Source organism: Chiloscyllium punctatum, chromosome 2 (assembly GCF_047496795.1).
Source record: "Chiloscyllium punctatum isolate Juve2018m chromosome 2, sChiPun1.3, whole genome shotgun sequence".
NCBI classification, from domain to species: domain Eukaryota; kingdom Metazoa; phylum Chordata; class Chondrichthyes; order Orectolobiformes; family Hemiscylliidae; genus Chiloscyllium; species Chiloscyllium punctatum.
The window spans coordinates 100,831,586-100,852,899 of NC_092740.1; the positions used below are offsets into that span (position 1 = coordinate 100,831,586).

The following is a 21,314-nucleotide window of genomic DNA, read 5'->3' on the forward strand; positions in this document are numbered from 1 at the left end:
CACAAAAAGAATTGTCCTTGGCTCCACTGCAAGCATTTTCCTTTCCATCAATTCCATTGCTTATCTCAGCTGTGTTGGAAAAGATAGATTTTTATCCTGACCTCTTATTCAACTCAGAGTTGAATAGTTCATGCCATACACTGAGCCCACTTCCACTTTCATAACAAGCTCACCTCAGCTCCTACCTCACACTCATCCCTGTTCTTGTGCTTTTCTTGCTCAACTATTCTAAAGGTCTCTTGACCAGCCTTACAATCTCAACTAGTGAAAAAAGAATTACTGCACAAAAACTCCATTGCCTATGTCTTCTCCATTATCACATTCCATTTTATATCTCCCATAATCTTGTTGGCCAGCAGAAAAACAAGAAAATATTAAGAAACTGGTAATAAGCAATCAGTATATGATGTACACATGCAGGAAAAGCTGGATTCCTTGGAATGTATGTTGCTCATTGATGATGAAACTAGTTTGTTTTAACCTCTCCTGTAATAATATTTCAATAATGTTTTAAATTTTCAGAGATGTTACTATAACCAATATAGTTGAATTAGTACATCAAGTGTCCATGGGAATGAAGTACTTGGAAGAGAAAAATTATGTTCACAGGGATTTGGCTGCAAGGAATGTTCTTCTTGTAACTCAGCATTATGCTAAAATCAGTGATTTTGGCCTGTCAAAAGCCATAAACTCTGAGGAGAATTACTACAAGGTAAGTTGTGTGCATATTATTTTATGATTTCAACAATTCTGAAGTATCATTGCTTCTTAATTTCTCTGATTTTAAGTTCAGATATTATGTGTGATATAATGAAATTTATAGCGGATTATGGAGCAATCATTCGACAATTGTCAGAAGTAGCATTCATAACTTGCAAACAGAAGTGTTTCTTACTTGAGTAATGGATTGGGTCTTTTTAAAAATATGTAATGCCTGTATTTATGTCTGTGTGTATATATGTGGGTGACATGGTGGCTCAGTGGTTAGCACTGCTGCCTCACAGTGCCAGAGACCCAGGTTTGATTCCAGCCTCAGACAACTGTCAGTGTGGAGTTTAGACATTCTCCCCATGTCTGCATAGGTTTCCTCCCACAATCCAAAGATGTGCAGGTCAGGTGAATTGTTAGTTAGGGGTAAATGTAGAGTAATAGGGTAGGGGAATGGGTCTGAATGGGATCCTCTTTGGAGGGACAATGTAGACATGTTGGGCCAAGTGGCCTGTTTCCACACTGTATGGATTCTATGATTCTAATATATATGTGTGTATGTACAAAGGTATGCTTTGAGTTCATGGTTGCAATCCCACCAGTTACGTCCCACTGTAACTTTGCTATTTGCTCAAGACCTGCATCTGAGAGTACACAATCCAGCTATGATCTCTTTTGCATCCCTGCTTCATCATAACACCCACTTCCCACAACTCCAACTTCAGTAACAAACTATCAACTGACTCAATCTTAACTTTCTTATGCAGTCTTCAAAAAATCCTCCAAACTTACAAAAGTCACTTGAAATCTATTCCTTTGACCATGGCTTTAATTACTTGTCCTAGCTCAGAATCTACCGAGTGAAGTCCTTTGATGGTTTTGTGTTTAACCCAATTCAGATTGTAAAACAGTTATTATAATGAAAATGAGACTGATAAAGACCACAAGAGCATCAAATGTAGGAAACAAAAATGTTTTTTCTGGTATTGTGGTAAAGGTTGAGTTTCTGGTGAAGATAGGCTAGGTTAAGAATTAATCTGATCACAGGATGGAATATGTTCTATTCAAGAGTACCAAGAACACCAGCATGACTCTTAACAGCTAATTATTATTTTATTTTAGGCTTCTGGTCAGCCCAGTCTGCAAGCACTCAATTCTGCCTTCTCTTTTTCTCAGGTTAAGCAACAGCAGTGCTTAACACACCCAAAACAATTAGCACTGTGATCAATCCTAATACCAAAGTACAACACAGAAAAAATTGTCAATACTATGACACTACATTCTGATTTTCTCAAGGGCACTAATTGCTATAAAATTATTTGTTTTCTCTTTTAAATTCATTTTAGGCTAAAAGTACTGGCAAATGGCCAATAAAGTGGTATGCACCAGAATCCATTAATTTCTTCAAGTTTTCCAGCAAAAGTGATGTCTGGAGTTTTGGTGTGATGATGTGGGAGGCATTTTCCTATGGTTTAAAGCCCTACAAGGTACACATAATTTCTGTATAATATAATATAATGTTGCCTCTGTCATGTCAGTGTTCACTTTGCCCAACTGCAGTCTTGTCGGGAAATCAAAATTAAATTACAGGTCTGTCAGAGTGTTATCAAAATCAGTGTTGCTATTTATAATGAAAAATGTAACAGCTTATGCTCTTATTCAGCCTATTTTTATAAGAATCAAATATAGGAATATTGCAGCAACATAGAAATCAGAGTAACGTTTTTCAGCCTGTTCATCACTCTGGCAGCATAGCTGATCTGAATTTTAACTCCACCTAAAGTAATTAGATATGTATCTAAATACCTTAGATACATATCTGCTAATACAATGGACTAGGATAAAAATATCTGACTAAAATTAGGAATTAAGCTAATATTAATGCTTTTTGCGAAACAAATACCCCCTATTCGAAGAATGTTGTGAAGCTTGAAAGGGATCAGAAAAGATTTACAAGCATGTTGCCAGGGTTGGAGGGTTTAAGCTAAAGGGAGAGGCTGAATAGGCTGGGTCTGTCTTCCCTGCAGCATCGGAGGCTGAGGGTTGACTTTGTAGAGATTTATAAAATCATGAGGGGCATGGATAGAGTAAATGGACCAGGTCTTTTCTATGGAGTGGGAGAGTCCAGAACTAGAGGGCATAGGTTTAGGGTGAGAGGGGAAAATTTTACAAAAGGACCGAAGGGTCAAATTTTTCATGCAGAGGGTGGTGTGTGTATGGAATGAACTGCCAGTGGAAGTGATGAAGGCTGATGCAATTACAGCATTTAAAAGGTATCTGGATAGATATGTGAATGGGAAGGGTTTAGAGGGATATGGGCCAAGTGCTGGCAAATGGGGCTTTTAAGATTAATATAAGATATCTCGTTGGCATGGATGAGTTGGACCGAAGGGTCTGTTTCCATGTTGTACAACTCTATGACTCTACGATGGAGGCTATACCAGAATAACGTAAGGCCCACTGCCCTCAAATTCCCTGGGTGCGTATGCCCTGTGACACTTTGTCAAAAGTGCTCCCTTCAAAACATCACGTACATTCACAGTTGCAGGGCCAAATCACAATGCAAATCTGGAATTCCATATGTGAGCAGTATAATGCTAAGACCAGTACATATAAACTGACAAACTTGTCAGCCACTAATATCATCAGCAGGTGTTAAGATATTAAATATAGACTTCCATATTGAAACATTATTCTGTATCAATGTTTCTTTCTCACTCAATGCTAATGCTGTAAAAAATTTTATAAATAGAGAAAACACAGAAATATTGTTATATAAACAATCTCTCTAGCAGAACTGTTCATATCTTCTATTTGTGAAAGGTTTCACTAAGACATCACTCAGCAGCTCCGCTGCCCGAGGTGCTAGGTTGCCAGATTAAAAGTGGGCAGTAGGTGCACAATAATGTAATTTGGGTGTTCAGCTACCCAGGGAACTGCTTTACTGGCAATTTTGGAAGTAACCTCAAATATGGGTTGAAATTTAGAGATGCATTATGTTCTACCTCTTTTATTTCCCAGGGACCAGACTTCTTATTTGTGTCTTCCTCCATCCAATATTCACATTCATGTATAGCAACAGGAATGGACCTTTCTGTAACACAAGTCCATTCTGTCATTCAGTCTGATCTTGGCTGACCTGTACCTCAACTCCTTGAACTTACTTTTTCTCATATACTTTGATGGACTGAATTTAAGAAAAAAAAAGTGCCAGTTAGCTTAACATTAGTCATTGGGTAAATATTAACATTTATTACAAAGTATGGAATAGCAGAACATTTCGAAATACATAATTTCATCAAGCAGAGTTAGCATGGCTTCATGATGGGGAAATCATGCTTGTAAAATCTATTAAAATTATTTGTGGAGTTGTAGCAGTATGGATAAATGTGAATCAGTAAATCTAATATATTTAGATTTCTTAAAGGCATTCAATAATGTCCTGCACATAAGGCCACTTAATAAGATAAGACCCCATGATGTTAGGAATAAGATATATAGTATGGATAGAGTATTGATTAACTAATATAAGACAGCAAGTTGGAATACAGAAGCATTTTCAGAATGCCAACCTGTAATTAGTGGATTAGGGATTAGAGCCAAGGCCACAATTATTTACAATATGTACTCATGGTCTAGATGAGGCGATTGAACATCTGATTTGTACAGATGACGCAAAAATAGGTGGAAAGGCAGTTGGAAAAGACGACACAGAGTCTACTGAGTAATATTGACAAGGTGAGTGGGCAAAACATTGGCAGATGGAATATAATGTGGAAAATGTGAACTTGTTCACTTTGGCAGGAAGTGTAGGACAGCTGAATATTATTTAAATGGAGAAAGACTGAAGATAGCTGCAGCATAAAAGAACTTAGGCATCTTCATGCATGAATCATAAAATGTTGACAATCAAATTTGGCAGATAATAGGGAAGGCAAATGGAATGGTTGGACTTTATTTCAAAGGGAATGGAGTATAAAATTGGGAAGTCTTGCTAAGACTATACAAGGTGCAAGTTAGACCACACCTAGAAAAGTGTGAATAGTTTTAGTCGCTTTATCTAAAAAAAGATTTACCAGCATTGGAAGCAATCCAGAGAAGCTTTATTACGTTGATATAGGTGTGCAGTTTTTTTTGATGAGGAGAGGTTAAGTATGTTGGGCTTGTACCCATTGGAGTTTAAAAGAAGAGAGACTTTATTGAAACATATAAAAATCTTAGGAGGCATGAAAGGCTGGATGCTGAGAGGTTGTTCCTTTGTGGGAGAGTATAGGACAGAGGGCATAAACTCAGGGTAAGGGATTTCCCAATTTGGACAGATGAAGAGGGATTTATTCTCTTAGAGGGTAGTAAATCTGTGAAATTTGTTACTGTAAAGAGCTATAGATGTTGGGCCATGAAGAATAATCAAGGCTGAGGTAAACAGATTTTTACACTAAGCACATACTCTAAAGTTATGGGGCAAAGGCAGGAAAGTGGAGTTGAGGGTTATTGGATCAGCCATTATCTTATAGAATAGTGGAGCTGAGTTGATGGGTTGAATTGGATACTTCTGCTACATGACTTATAGCCTATTAAAGAAGTTGACTTTGGTTTGTAAATTTGGTTGTAACATTCTGAACCATTTAAGCAATAGAGTTGAAAATTGTGCTGTGTGTTCAAAAGTGCTTTTGGACTTCACTCCTGGTTCACCTAATAATGCCCCATTTATCTGGATTGTCCCTCTAGAGGAATTAATTTCATTGTATCCATCTTCTGCAATTCCTTAATCATTTAAAGACCTCAATTAGGTCACATCACACTTTCTGACATTGAACCCGATTTGCTGTAATTTTGCCCACTGATCCATTTCCATTCACAAATTTATGTTCTTACCTAAACAACTTAATGCCTCCCTTTGTTTCCATTAAATAATTGGAAGTGTAGGACACATCATAAAATTCGGTCCAATAATAATGAAGAAATTGATGACATTTTAAACAAAAAAAATCAGTGCTTTCTAATACAATCTGCAATAGGAAATTAAATAATTCAATGGAGTGAAATGTAACTGGTGAGAATAAATAGCTCAACCAAGTAAATACATGTGGTGAAAACTTGAACCCCTAATAATATCTGTTGTTAAAACTTCTTGCCTCATCCCACCGATCTGAGGATATTTCCTTTGTCTGTCTCCTTTTCCCAACTTGACAATGACCTCCTAAAAAATGTAACTAGGTTTATCAGATATTGAGGAAGGATCACTGGATCTGAAATGTTAACTCTGATTTTCCTTCACAGATACTGCCAGACCTACTAAGATTTTCCAGCAACTTCTGTTTTTGTTATCAGATATTCTTCCTGATTTTCTTGGATTAGCATATACATTTACAAATTAAGTTACTCCAGTGATGTGTTTTAGCAGCTCCTGCACAACTGACATTAAACTAATGATCTGTTATCTCAAGTGCAATTTTTTGCTCACAGTAAATCCATTAGTTTCCTTCTCTTGACTTTATTTTCAGGTTCAGCTACACAAATAATATTTTGTTCTCTGCCTAAACTGTGAAGCTGGGTGCAAAGGGAGCAATCTATCTAGATGGCAGGGATTGTTGGCAACTAATGCTGAACTAAACCCAGAGCTCCAATGGAATAGAATTCCAAATTGCTTATGGGAAGCCAGCTGCCAGGGCCTCAAATTCTCATGAGATATCCTGCACCTAAGAGCTACCAGCTGGTCAAAATCGAGAGTGTGGTGCTGGAAAAATACAGTAGGTCTGGCAGCATCCGAGGAGCAGGAGAATCAATGTTTCGGGCAAGACCTCTTCATCAGGAATAAGGTTGTGAGCCGAGGGGGTGGAGAGATAAATGACAAGGGGGTGGGGCTGGGGAGAAGGTAACTGCGAGTGTGATAGGCAGATGGAGGTGGGGGTAATGCTGATAGGTCGGAAAGGAGGGTGGAGCGGATAGTGGGAAGGAAGATGGACAGGTAGGACAGTTCATGAGGATGGTTTCCATATCTGCTCCACCCTCCTCTCTGACCTATCTGCATTACCCCCATCTCCATCTACCTATTGCACTCTCAGCTACCTTGCCCCTTGCCCCACCCCCTTCCCATTTATTTCTCCACTCCCTTGGCTCACAAGCCTCATTCCTGATGAAGGGCCCTTGCCCAAAATGTTGATTCTCCTGCTGCCTGACCTTCTGTGCTTTTCCAGCACCACATTCCTGACTCTGATCTCCAGCATCTGCAGTCCTTACTTCCTCCTAGCCAGTCAAAGGCCAGCAGCTTTACAGGTCTAGCAATGCCACTAGGAATGATAACCATTGTCATATTGAGATTTGCTTTTCAACCACTGGCAGTTACTGGCTGGAATGGCTGGCATCCACCAATGCTCCTTGGCATGGTGAGTCCATAGACCTCTCTAAGTAACAGTAGTAGATGATAGAGCTCCAAAGAGTCTTAATGAGAATAGGTACTTAACTTAAATGCTAAGGTATGGTTATTGCATGATGGCAATAGGTACAATTAGCATTAACTAGTTAGACAATATTACAAGTATCCAAACCATGTACACCATATCTGTCTCTGTGGAACCTCTCAACTATTCCAATGTGCACACCTGCCCATTTTTCAGGTGCTCCCACTCTCCAGCCATGCCCAATGACATCAGGTAAACTTCAGCCTCAGGTATCTGCTTGTGATCTTTCTTTAACTTCCTAGGGTTAAATGCTATGAAAACCATCTGCTTATTCAGTGTACTTATTTGCAACTTAGAGTCCATTAAATATTTGATTTCTCATAGGGAATGAAAGGCCAAGAGGTTGTACAAATGATTGAATCAAATAATCGACTGGATTCTCCAGTGAGATGTCCTGTTGAAATGTATGAATTGATGCGAGAATGTTGGACATACAAGTAAGTCATTTCCTCATGTTTCAGTTAACAGCATAAAACCTGGGGCAGAAACCTACAGGGGTCTGTGTAATGTGGTCTGTGGTAAGATGTGAGGCAGAATCAAGTACTGCGAGGCCCACTTCGATGTCAAGATGTCTTTTATGTTTTAGTATGCTTTGGTGAAATGATCACTAGACAGTGACGAGATCTCAAATGATGAGGACTAACATTTGCCAAATGCCTTTTTAACAGCACAACCCACCTCCTTAATATTCAGCCTTTTAAACAAATTCAAAAAATATGCTAGCATTGGTAAAACTTGACAAGGAGACCAAAATATGTAACTGGTGGAATAAACTCACCACTTGCTCTGAAGATCCTCCATGTTGGAAACTGAGCACCAATATCTCAGGCACTCTACAGGCATTAGTCATTAGCATCTGACTTGTGTCAGCTTCTGAGACTTTCATGGCATGTCACTGATCCAATTATATGACATTTTTGCACTTTAATGCTATATCTCAGACCAGTTATAATGCTACGGCAAGGACTATGTTCTCAGGGCCTTGCATCCGGCTTCTAGATTAGATCAGCTGCATTTCTAGGCTTTTCACACTGTCATACTGCAAACTCAGTTTGAGACTACCTGGATGCTAACAGCATCATTGCCTTGCATTGCCTTGCCCTTGCCTTTTTGCACTTTGCCCCATTTGACAGAAATAGAAGGCTCATATTACTGCTGTCTTTCCTTGCTGTTTAGTGCAGATACATAGCTAGGAAGCTTGTCATAGTTGTCAATATGTATCACTAAAGTCAAGGAAGCAGATCTTACTCAAAGGATCCTGGCACAGTAAATCAACTGCTGCCTCTGATACTAGTTCAGGTACTTCATAGGGCTGTAGAGTCAGGATCCTCTCCTCATCTGAATGATGGGCAGCGCACCACACATCTTTACTCTTTCTGCTATATTGTGTTGTTTTTCTCCTGGAATGAAAGAGAAGTAGTTCTTACTAAAGATGAAAAGAAGATGGCACTGCTGTTACTGTTGGTGCAGGGGTGGGGAGGTGTCCTGAGTGGGTAAGTAGACAGTGGAGAGGGCATGCAGGATTAATGGTGTTGAGGGTTGGCATGAGTGGGGAGGATATTATTGGCAAGAGTGACAGAAGTGGAGCATGTGCATTGGTGGGAAGTAGTGATAGTAGCAGAGAGAGTATGTGTGCGGTATTGATAAGAAGATGGTGGAACTTACCTGAAGAAATGGAGAAAGTCATTAATTCATATGGTGCTGGGCATCCCTCCATAATGAAACTGCCCTACCCTAGATGGCAACTGTGGAGTAGTCTGGCATGATTTGGTGTTATGGCCTCTACTGCTGGTGCTGTGACAGTATTAGGGCTGGAGACATTGATGTTATGAATAGAAATAAAAATAATGACTTAATATCTGTTTTGGAGATGTGGTTGCAGGGCGACTATTCTGGGAACTTTATATTCGAAAGTGGTAAAAGTTCTGGAAGAATAGGCAAAAAGGAAAAGATGATGAAATAACTTTGTTAATATACCAGTGCAGTGGTGAATAGTGATTACAGGTAGAACAGACCACAATTTCAACTCAGTTTGGATAGAATTAAGGAATAGCAAGAAAAAGAGGTCATTGGTAGGAGTTGTCTATATGGCCTCAAAGAGTTATGTACTATAGCAAAAAATATTCATTGAAATTCAGTTTTGAGGACAGATTCATGAGTTTGGGACTCTTTTAGACTAGATTACTGTGTTGAAACAGGCCCTTCAGCCCAGCAAGTCCACGCCGCCCCACCACCCACCCATACCCCTACATCTACCCCATACCTAACACTACAGGCAATTTAACATGGCCAATTCACCTGACCTGCACATCTTTGGACTGTGGGAGGAAACTGGAGCACCCGGAGGAAACCCACGCAGACACAGGGAGAACGTGCAAACTCCACACAGCCTGAGGCGGGAATTGAACCCGGGTCTCTGGCGCTGTGAGGCAGCAGTGCTAACCACTGTGCCACTGTGCCACCCACTCCTTGGAGAGAAGAAAGCTGAGAGGAGACTGATAAAAGTTTGCAAAATCATGAGCGGCCTGCATATAATAGATAGGGAGAAACTGTTTCCATTTGTAAAAGAAACGAGTGGGCATAAGTTTAAAGTGATCTCAAAAGTAACAAGTGTGAATTGAGGAAAAACCTTTTCACTCAGCCTGTAATTAATGTATGGTGCCTGGGAGTGAGGTGCAGGCAAGTTCAATTCAGGCATTCAAGAGGACATTGGATAATTATTTGGATTATATAAATATTGGAACAGGAGTAGGCCATTTAGCCACTCAAGCTTGTTATACCATTCAGGGAAATCATGGCTTATCTGTGGCCTAACTCCCAAGCTGACCTTTGGCCAATTTTCCTTAGTACTTTTAATTAACAAAAAATGATCTGCCTCGGATTGAAAATTCACAGCCATTTTTGGAAGAGAGTTCCAAACATCTACCACCTTTTGTATAAAGAAGTACTTCCTAGCATCTCCCCTGAACTGCCTGACCTTAATTCTTAGACTACACCCTTGAGATCTATAACCTTCAAACTTTAGAAATAGTTTACCTTTATCTACCCAGTATTTTCCTGCTTAATGTCTTGAAGACTTCTATCAGATCACCCTTTAACCTTCAAAATTCTAGACAATCCTTGAGGCCTAATTTGTATAATCTCTCATGTATTATTCATGTAACCCAATTGTACTCCCTCTAACACGAATGTATCCTCCCACAGTATGATGCTCAGATCTGCTCACTATTGTCCAAGCAGGCTCTAACCAGGGTTTTGGATAACTGCAGCGTAATGTCTACATCCTTATACCCCAACCCTCTCAATATAAAGAACAGTATTCTAATAACTTTCTTGATTGTCTTAATGAAATATACTCAAATCCAAGGGGACTTGAAAGGATAGATGTTTCCACTAGTAGGGAAGTCTCAAATAAGGATGGACTCACATAAAACTGATATGTGAAGGAATTTCTTCTTCCAGAGGGTAGTGAATGGAGATTTCTATCCCTGTGAATTTTGGAGGCTAGATCACTGAAAGAATTTAGAGATGAATAGATTTTGAAATACTGGGGAGTTGTGAGCGATGTTAAGCTGGCACAAAAGAGGGTTTAAGGCCTGATGCAAATCAGCTATGACTTTGTTGAAAGACAGTGCATGTTTGAGGGCTGAATGGCCTACTCCTGCTATTATTTCTTATGTTTCACGTAGAGGTTTTTGAAGCAGTCGAAAACAGAAACTGAACAAGGGAACAGTGAAAGGAAACTGACCTTCCTAGTTTCTAAATAAACAAGTTTCTTGCCTACTACTGCTGCTGATTCTTATGTTCTTTTGTTAACTTTCTCTCTAGTCCATCCTAGCGTGGCATAGTTTCCTTTCCTAGATTAATTTCCAATGGTTCAAATGACTCACCAGTTGGTACTTGCCATCTCATAATCCCTGTTTCCTGCATTCTATTTAAGGGCTCTTGTCTGGACCTGAAGGTCAGGCTGGACCAGGTTATATCTCAGGACTGCTCATTTGTTCTCTTAGCATTCACTCTAATCTTGTACCTTCTCGGATTCTCATTGTAACTCTGCTTTGTCTACCCAGCTTTGCTTAGTCTTTTAGTTCAGGCACAAAGTCAAGCACTTTATTATGGTTGTCAGCAGTCAAGGTGATAGACATGTTGCTGCACATTACCGTATTCTGTAAATATTCCGTTACACCATTTGAGACAATCATGATCAGGACCTTTTCGCCATAAGGGATGAGGACCAAATGACTGGTATCTCACCACAAATTTGGGTTCATTCTGCCCTGAGAGAAAGGAAGAAATTGAGTAAGATAAAATTGGATGACAAAGATGTTAGTACTTGTGCATTTGGGGAAAAGATGTAAGATGCCTCCATTGAGTGTGAGAGGTGCAGAATCCAAGCAGGGTTCATGGTGTGGGGTTATTAGGTATGTGAAACTGAGTGAGGGAAGATGTTGCACAAAATAGTGAGTGCCTTGGTGGAAGGTTTGGGTAGTAACAGAATTGATTGAGTGTCAGGAAGCAAAGATAAGATTACTTTCTTTCTATAATGTTAGGTACTCCTTCAGATACCTGACCCGGTTGGCAATCTCCAACAAGTCTGGTAGTATACTGTAGTCTTCCCACCCAATTCTGCACCACTCTATTCACTAGGACCTCAAAACAGGCTGCAAATGTCCCCTTCTTCACCAGGCAAAATATCACTAAATGTGCAATATAGTTCCAGACTGTCAGTACTTGGCCAAATACGCAACAGCCTTTTAAAAATGGTGCTGGTGCCAAGGATCGTGGTCTACTCTAGAATATATTTGCTTTGGCAATTTCTTCTGACTACAGAAATTGATAGAATCCAGCTAGCATCTGATAAGGGAGGTGCAATAAGGGCATGGTAGGTTAAAGGACAAATTTGGGATGATAACATAAGAAAATTCAAACAGCCTCATGGACAGAAACCTTTCATAAAACTTAGCAAAAGTGATACTTAGCCAAAATATCATATGATTCAGCTCAAGATGTTTCATAGGATTGATTGATTTATTGTTATCACTGTACTGAGATATAGTGAAAAGTGTTGTTTTGCTTGATATACAGGCAGATAATAACATACAAAATGCATACAGGAGAACAGAGTGCAGAATACAGTGTTACAGCCACAGTGAAGATGCACACAGAGAGAGATCAGAACCAACATTTGAGAGATCAATTCAAAAGTCTGTTAACAGCAGGGAAGAAGCTGTTCTTGAATCTGTTGTACGTGTATTCAAACTTTTATATGTTCTGTACGACAGAAGAGGGTGGAAGAGATTATAAGTGAACTGGAAGGAGTCTTTGATTATTTGGTTGCTTTCCCAAGGCAGTGGGTCATACAGGGTAAAAACAATGACTGGAAACCAGATTTTGGATTAGTGGTGCTGGAAGAGCACAGCAGTTCATGCAGCATCCGAGGAGCAGCAAAATCGACATTTCGGGCAAAAGTCCTTCATCAGGAATAAAGTGATGAAGGGCTTTTGCCTGAAACTTCGATTTTGCTGCTCCTCGGATGCTGCCTGAACTGCTGTGCTCTTCCAGCACCACTAATCCAAAAAAAGTGGGTCGTACAGTTGGAGTCCAACATCATCAGTCAAAAATCATGAGCATATGTTCCTGTTCAGCAGTGAGTGAGATACTCAACTGAGTTCTACAGTGGATCTGCCCATCTCTAGATTGTATACAGTTGCTGAAAAATTTCCAGTTGACATCATGAAAGCTGATCTTTGCTCCTTCTAGCAATGGCCACCAAAGAGAAAAAGTGTTTATCATTGTAAAATGTTGGAAGAATCGAAATGCTGAGTGACTAATTAGTACTATTAGTCCAAAACGTTATGCATATTGTAATTTGATGTAATTTGCACTATCTGCCAATAACAGATTGGAGAAAGCTTGATGTGTAATTCTGTTTCCAGGTTAACTTGCTGAAAAATGCAGTTATTGTGCATTTTCTTTCTTCTCTCCAGAGCTAATGATCGGCCAGGATTTGTCACTGTGGAACACAGACTGCGTGAATATTACTACACTATTTCAAAGGAATAGAATATCCTGTACTTCCTTTCAAAGAGAAGCTTTTAACCAGCATTTAGAAAAGATTAAGATTTTTTTCTGCTCGTCATATGCAAATTATATTCACTGATTAATATGAAAATGCCTCATTCCATGATCAATATAAATTTTAAAATGGTCGAAGTTCTTAGGTCTGGAAAGAGTGAAATGGCTTGTTTATACCTGAAGGCTAAGCAATTTGCTGCAAACTGGTTATTCCAGGACTCTCCCTATTTAATGTTACTCTTCAAATTCCAATTAGTGGAACCACATATCCAGGGAAACATCTAGGTTGGATGATTTTCACAGGTTAGATTATACCAGCTCGTTAGAGCTGCGCTGGGGAATGGGAGACCTATCAGAATAGTGGAAGAAGGCATTTGGGATTTGGTAGGGAGGGGGTTTCTCCTGTCTTCCTAGCAATGCAGGATACTTCCATGGACAAAAAACTGCCAGAGAGATATGTTCTAATCAACTTGTTTTGAGATTTTACTACACAGTTTTGGAGCAGCTGGGATTTGGACCTGGATCTTCTGGCTCAGAGGTAGCAACATTATCACAAGAGGCCCTATGAACAGCAGTGGAATGGTTTCTGCCAATCTGAGGCAGGTGACCAATTAAGACAATTAATTTGTTGTTTAGCAGCTATTACATGCCCCCTGCTGGCATTTTACTGGTATTTGTAAGGGTTGCTGTTAAATGGTAAGACTGTCAGATAAATCCTGGTTCTGACCAATATGCCTCCTTTATGTAACTATCCTGTTACACTGTTGCAGCTTTTGGTGAGCTCCCTCTATTTGCAGAACCTCCTGGACTGACTCCAAAAAGGTAAATAAGAAAGCTTAGCTTGCCTTCACAGATGTTTCAACATGGAGACATCCTCTTCAGCTTCCTGCAGGCTACACAGTGGCCACTTTAACCTCTTTTGTGGCTACTGGTAAAACGTCAGCTAGAGTTCCCAATTGTCAGGTTGTGTCTCACTTTTCATTTCAAATGTGGGGCTATATAACTTTTTAAAAGAATTTCCACCCAAGTTATTTTGGAAATTTGTCCCTTTTATCCCATCCATAGCTTTCAATATACCATCTGTCAACTGCAGATATAACTAACAGACCTCCAGAATTAAGAGGAATTTGTACAGATGATCTTTATATTTTAAGTTATCTTGATATAATGCATTTGAAAGCACTTTCCCTCCTTAGTCAAAAGTCCAATTTCAAAACAGGAATAAGTAATCTAATTTGACATGCCACTGTAGTGATGAAGGAAAGCTATATTGTTGGAAGTGCTAACTTTTGAGACAGCTGTTAAGTTGAGGATCCTCTCCTAAGTTAAGTCATTCAGATGTGAATGAAAACCCATGCACCAGTTGAAGAAGAGGAAGGATTTTGGTTTATGAGTGTGTTGGCAATAGATCAAACTTTGTTGATTATACGATCTTGGGACATGAAAAAGACCCCAAAAATCTTAAATAACAACACAAGCACAAAGCAGTCCATTGTACATGAAATGTGTTGAATGACCCCGAATTGATGTGATCAAGTGCTCCGTGAATGGAGATTCTGACCCAGATTTTCATCTTCAAGGCAGGAATTGCAAGTTTGGAGATCTTGTTTTGGTAATGCCAGCCCACCTCTTGTCTTGCATTACCAGTCCATGCTATTTTCATGGTGAGATGGTGGAGGTAGTCTGGAGGCTAGGGCCAACATCGCTTGAAGCAAGTCCAAGATGGGAATGAGAGAATGCAGATGCTGTATGGAGTGGTTAGAAGGCCAGCTGGAACATCAGCTCAGTTCTGTAAATGAATTTTTCAGCCCTCTTCCCTCACCCGCATGCCCTCACACCCCCATCCACACCCATATCCCCTCCACACTCCCCATTATCTTTGCATGCTCACTGACAAAAGTGTATACTACGGCAGAACGTTATAATAGCATTATGAAGGTGTTGCAATGGTCACGAAACTGTCAAAATAAATAGTTATTCAAACTCCAATTGGAAAAAAAGCTTCATCCCTTTAAGTGTTCATAAAATGATCAAAATAATCAAACAGCCATTCTCAACTTCTTTTCAAAACTGTAATCATCTTGTGTCATAAGATTGTCAAGTAAAATGAAGATCACTCTTCCCTTGATTAACTATCAATAACCACTACTAACCTGAATTGATTATTGGCATCTGAAGCTCAATGAAACATTCATAATGAAATTTCATCGCACAAAGCTTTCAGAGCTAAATGGTTTAAAACATTTGAGTTAGCCGAACAGATGGCCATTCAAATCTAAACACATGACTAACCTGTTGACTAAATAACTCAATTGTTATATTGTTTTGAACGTTGAATTGGTGACTGCCCTGTTAATCAAAGAAAAATTGAAGTGTGGGGTCCAACTTGCACACTGAACCCTAAATCACAAGACTGTTTAGTTCATTAGATAACATACTCTAATGTAACTGACAGCTTTCCAGTTTCACAATGCCAGTCAAGTTGATGGTAACTCATCTACTAAGACCAACGCCCTATCATTAATTACTGTTAAAATATATTTTACACAATTATATTAAAGGTAAAGTCACTATAGCCTTACCAGATTATTGGGCTGTTCTCATTAGAAAGTGAGATGACCTGAATATCACCATGCCTCAGGTGACGGGAGAGGTAGAGAACAAAGGTAATCTTTGCCAGTGTGGGAATTAAATCCATGTTGTTGGCCTCACTTTGCATTGCAAATCAATCACCTTAGCTAACTGACTCCCTACCATTCCATTACATATGGATATGTGAAATCATCAACTATTTAGAACTTACCTGTCAACAAGTTTCTGACTTCAGATTTGGGATCCCCTACCCTCCAAGGTTAATGAGTCCTCTAAGGTACCATTGAAATAATTCATCAGGCAATGCTGTATAGGCTTGACTCCATGAGGGTAGCTCCAATTTAAAATTTCCACCCTCATAATGAAATCAGCCTGGGGCAATTGAGCTGTATGTGTGGTCATTATGTATGCCATTATCCTGAGACACCAAAAAAGTTGGTATGGGAATCTGAACTTCATGACCCACTGAAGTCCAGCATTTTATTTCCAAATCTGTAGATACTTCAAAGTGGAACACTGTTGATAATACCAGAACTATGAATGTCACAAATTGGGAAGAAAACTTCGAGCAAATATTCAGGCAATCATGTTCAAAAAATTACAATAATTTTATTTTTGTCTGATTATTTTTGGGTTACATATTCTAGCTGTAGACTATAAATAGACAGACAACCTATCATTATTTGCAGCAACATAAACAAAATGCACTCATAATTGACACAACAAAGATTTTGGCCATGTTTTAACTTTCAGACTTGTAGGTATTTAAACAGAAGTGAAAGTGTAACAGGTTCTTTCAGAGATTCTTTCAGCAGCATTTTGACAAATTATATATGACTACCAATGCCTTTCACTATTTTACTGTATTGTTTGTATTGTATTGTATTGAACAATTTGTATTGTTTGAAACATCGATTTTTAAAAAAAGAATTGGTGAAATCCAATAATTCACCAGTTCAGTTGATGAGATTCTGCTTTCAGGACATATTGGAAGAAATCATTGAAACTTAAAGTTGTTGTTGTTATTATTTGTGGGCAGGGTCCATGTACTTTTGATTTTTTTTAGTTCTGCAAGTGAGTTATATACATGAATCAGAGCTGATTAGATCACTTTACATGGTGTTTTGTTTCCAGTTGCAGCATGTTTGTTTCTTTTTGCTTATTTTCTTACAATGAAAGAGGACTGCCTAAAGTGTTTGTTACTGAGCCATGTGATCGTACAAATTGATGAACAAGATAAAGACCAGCTAGTCAATGAACGCTGCCCCACAGCCATGATGGCCAAAGCACCAAGATAAGACACATACAAACCCCTGCACAATCCCCTCTAATGAGCTTGGCATTTGCAATAATCTGTGAGGCCTGTTTTGGGGTCTGCCACCCTGTTATAGGAAGGATATTATTAGAGCTAGCGAGAGTTCACAAGAGATTTACCAGGATGTTGTTGGGTATGGAAGGTTTGAGTTATGAAGGAAGGTTGGATAGGCACGGACATTTTTCACTGGAGCAAAGGACGATCAGAAGTGACCTTACAGAAGTTTATAAAATCATGAGGGGTAGAGATATGTTAATGGTATGGATGGGTTTATGTCTTTTCCTTAGGATAGGGGCTTCAAGATTAGGGGGGGCATATTTTTAGTGTGAGAGGAGAGAGACTTAAAAAAAGACATGGGGACAAATGTTTTACACAGAGGCTGATTCGTGTGTGGTATGTACTTTCTGAGGAAGTGGTGGATGTGGGCAGTGTTACAACATTTAAAAGACACTTAAATAAGTACATGAGCAGGGAAGGTATGGAGGGATATGTGCCAGGAGCAGGCAGGTGGGACTAGATTAACTTGGGATTAGATTGTCATGCACTGGTTGGACCGAAGGGTCAATTTCCATGCTGTCTGACTCTATGACAACCATAAACCAGGGGGAGTTAAAACTGTTTATGTAAAGCATAATTCCTTTCCACATACTTCATGTGATTACAAAAATCCAGGCAATCCCATGGGCCAAATGCTACCTATAAAGGCTCTTACCCTCCAAATGATGAGAATAGTACTCCAGTCAACATTTATTCAAGTCCCCTCAGGATTACCCAGAAATTTCATTGAAATGAGCATTGAAATGTGAGTTTTATGCAATCACATACCTCCAGAGAATTTTTGTCATTAGCATATTTACATATTGTTTCTCATTTTGTATTATGTTTTTTAAAGCTGAAATTAAAAAATATATAGCACTGCCAAAACAATTAGAATTACCAAAGTCAAGGGAATATTAGGTCCTCCATAAGATTGGGGAAGCTGAAGAAAACAAAACTTATTTTTTGTTGCCAGTTTTAAAGAAGTTATCACTAAGTTTTGAAACCTCATCAAAATTCTCAAATAATAGTGTTTCATACTGTATACAGTGTAGCATTTCCCTTTGTGACATGATCCCTAGCTTTAGAGTAGTGGACAGAGGGCTGAACACTGGCATATCACATGCATTCTAGAAAAAGTGAAACGAGGATATAAACATACCTAGTTTGTGTTTACAATGTGGAATCTTGGTTGCTGTTAGTGCATATCAGAAAGCATACACCCCATCTACATGCCTATGCTTTTTCAATCCATGTTCAATGCTGGTGCAACCATGGTGAAATTATACTGCAATTTGATAACTTTTATTAACCTATTGTCATATGAACTTATAACAATAAATGTTCATGTTGTGTCCAAGTCACAAATGTTGACTGATTATAATTGACAAGTTACTGAATCCTATATTTGACATGGAACCTTGCTTACAGGGTTCATAAATCAGGGTTTAAATTATTTTGTGGAAAATTAATGAGAAATGGGAACCCTGTTATTTGACCTATACTCCCAGCAGATGTGTTTCTGTAATATGCACACAGTTTTATAAAGGTGCCAATGGTTATTAAGCAAAAGAAAAATCATAACTGAGCATTTATTCTGTAAAAGAAGTAAAACTCGTTCCTATTGTGTAACCAACAAGTTCTGTTCATTTGTATGATATAACGTCGACTCAGATAATTTCACTGGGGCTGATTGAGTGACTGAGTTTCTTTTGCAAGTTCCGTATCCTGCAATATAACTTTTTTAGGATTATATTTGCGATATTCATTGCTTTGTTCCTTGTGTTTATGGAAACATTTGCTTAAAGTGCAAATAAAGTAAGTCTGTGGATTCAATTTGCAAAACTCATTGAATAAAACTGCAGAATTTTAATTTAAGAAAATTTGTCTGTTTCATAGTTGTGACCTCATTGTGACTTCTGTAACCAGCAGTTCTGGTAACAGATTTGCTGAATATAATTTTTTTAATGATTAGATCAGATTACCTACAGTGTGGAAACAGGCCCTTCGGCCCCAACAAGTCCACACCGACCCTCCAAGACCCATTCCCCTACATTTACCCCTGCACCAAACATTACAGGCAATTTAGCATAGCCAATTCACCTGACCTACACATCTTTTGGAGTGTGGGAGGAAACCCACGCAGACACGGGGAGAACGTGCAAACGCCACACAGACTGTTGCCTGAGGAGGGAACTGAACCGGAGTCCCTAGCGCTTTGAGGTAGCAGTGCTAATCACGGTGCCACCATGCCGCCCTATAATTTGAGGAAGCAGTGCTATGGACTGTTCAATGTTCTATTTGGCCCAAGATTTCCAGAAACTCAGAATTGATGTGTAAGTTAGGTGCATTAGTCAGGGGTAAATGTAGAATAATAGAGTAGGGGAATGGGTTGGGTTGGTTACTCTTCGGAGGGTCGGTGTGGACTCAGGCTGAAGGGCCTGTTTCCACACTGTAGGGATTCTATGATCAGAAGGTTAATGAACTGAGAGATGTCACAACTGGACAAATACTGCTCTGCATTCTTCAACAATCAAAAGACAAATGAAAGAAAAGTTATGTGCATATAAATAAATTCTCATAAATATTGAACATGTATAATTGTATCTGTTGAATTATTAGATAAAATGTCAGAAATCATTAGAGTTATACTTCTCTTGCCGCTGCTTCCAAGTTCCAGGACTTGGGTGCAAAAATCAAGGCGGACTCTCGAGTGCAGTCCTGAGGATGTGCTGCACAGCTACATGTGCTGCTTTTCAGAAGATATATTAAACTGAGGCCATGTCAGCTTTCTCATGTGATTTAAAAGGTCCCGTGGCACTATCTTCCAGGGAGAGAGATATTTTCCAGGGTCCTGAAAAATAGTTATCCCTCAATCAACATCATCAACTCAGAATATCTGGTAAATGTCCTATTGCTGTTTGTGAGAGCTTGCTGTGAGTAAATTGATTGTAATTTCACCTACATTACAATGATGGCATTTCAAAAAAGCCCATCCTTGGCTTTAAAGCACTTTGAGACTTCCAGTGATCATTCAAGCCAATATGTAAGGCCATTGTTCTGAAAGAGTTAATGCTGAAGCTGCATTCATTTCCACCCAATCTGGTAACATCACACAGTCTTTGGGCAAGGAAGAAAGTGTTGAACATGAAGTCCTGATGAAGAGGATGTGTCATCTCTGTCTCATGGTAATCTTCAAAGTTATATCTAACAAGTAAATAAAATCTGGGTAAGCCAAGATGAAGTACGGGAAAAATGTCTGGCTGTAACAGCTGCTCCTTTTTTGAGGTATTTTAGGTGTTGGAGGTGAATTGCTCCTTGAATTCCAGGAGCAGCAATTACTATTTTATATGCTGTTGCATTGTTTTGGAACTTTGAAGAAAAAAAAAGTCAAAACAATGGCACTTTTAATAGGGAGAGGAATAGACAAAGGCAGCACATGGTATGTACAGGAGAGAGAGAGAAAGAAACCAACACTGCTAACTGACACAGCAATGAACCTGTGCAGTTACCACCTTTGCTGTTTGAAGTCATGTTTCGCTGGATATCGGAGTGCATCTGGGAAAATTAACAAACAGTGAAATTCACAACTAATCATGGAGAAACCTGTTTGGGAGAAGTCACAGCACAGATATAGATAAGTGAATAGTTTTAAGTGTGGCCTTGGAGCCTTGCTGAAAGTCTGCAGTAGTGAATAGAGTGGGTTCTTTCTTGATTATATGTTTTATTGAGATATATCTCTTGATTAAACTTAAAAATATAAACCGTAAGTATTAAGTTAGCCTGGAGCAGTGTTTTGTAGAGGAATAAGACAGGGCTATTTTATAGATCTGTAGTTTGGAAGAAACAAAAATGGCCTTAGTAGACTGATATGCTCTTTTTGTTGGATTTGGGAGGTTAGGGAGAGTTTACGTGTTACTGAGGATTGTATCTGCAATAAACACTGTTTGCAAATCCTATCAGATCAAATGGAATGGTTGGAGTGACAGAGGCAATGAGGAATTTACAAGAGCAAGGGGATGTGATGGATGGCAATTATAGGAAGGGAGAAAAGTCACAGATACAGTCACATACATGGGTTAACTCTAGGAAAGGTAAGAGAGGTAGGCAGGTAGTGCTGGAGTCTT

At 39.1% G+C, this 21,314-nt stretch overlaps 1 protein-coding gene across 4 annotated transcripts in view; it reads left to right on the forward strand.

The window, feature by feature from the left end:
* The window catches only part of syk (spleen tyrosine kinase), a 191,998-nt gene extending 172,458 nt beyond the window's left edge, over nucleotides 1-19,540 (forward strand). For all 4 annotated transcript variants that reach the window (XM_072586745.1, XM_072586775.1, XM_072586755.1 and 1 more), the window contains 4 exons: nucleotides 523-712; nucleotides 2,055-2,195; nucleotides 7,494-7,606; nucleotides 13,157-19,540. In XM_072586745.1, the coding sequence (XP_072442846.1) occupies nucleotides 523-712; nucleotides 2,055-2,195; nucleotides 7,494-7,606; nucleotides 13,157-13,232 (520 nt within the window). In that variant the 3' untranslated portion in view covers nucleotides 13,233-19,540. The remainder of the gene's footprint in view (nucleotides 1-522; nucleotides 713-2,054; nucleotides 2,196-7,493; nucleotides 7,607-13,156) is intronic.
* The last annotated feature ends 1,774 nt before the right edge of the window (nucleotides 19,541-21,314 follow it).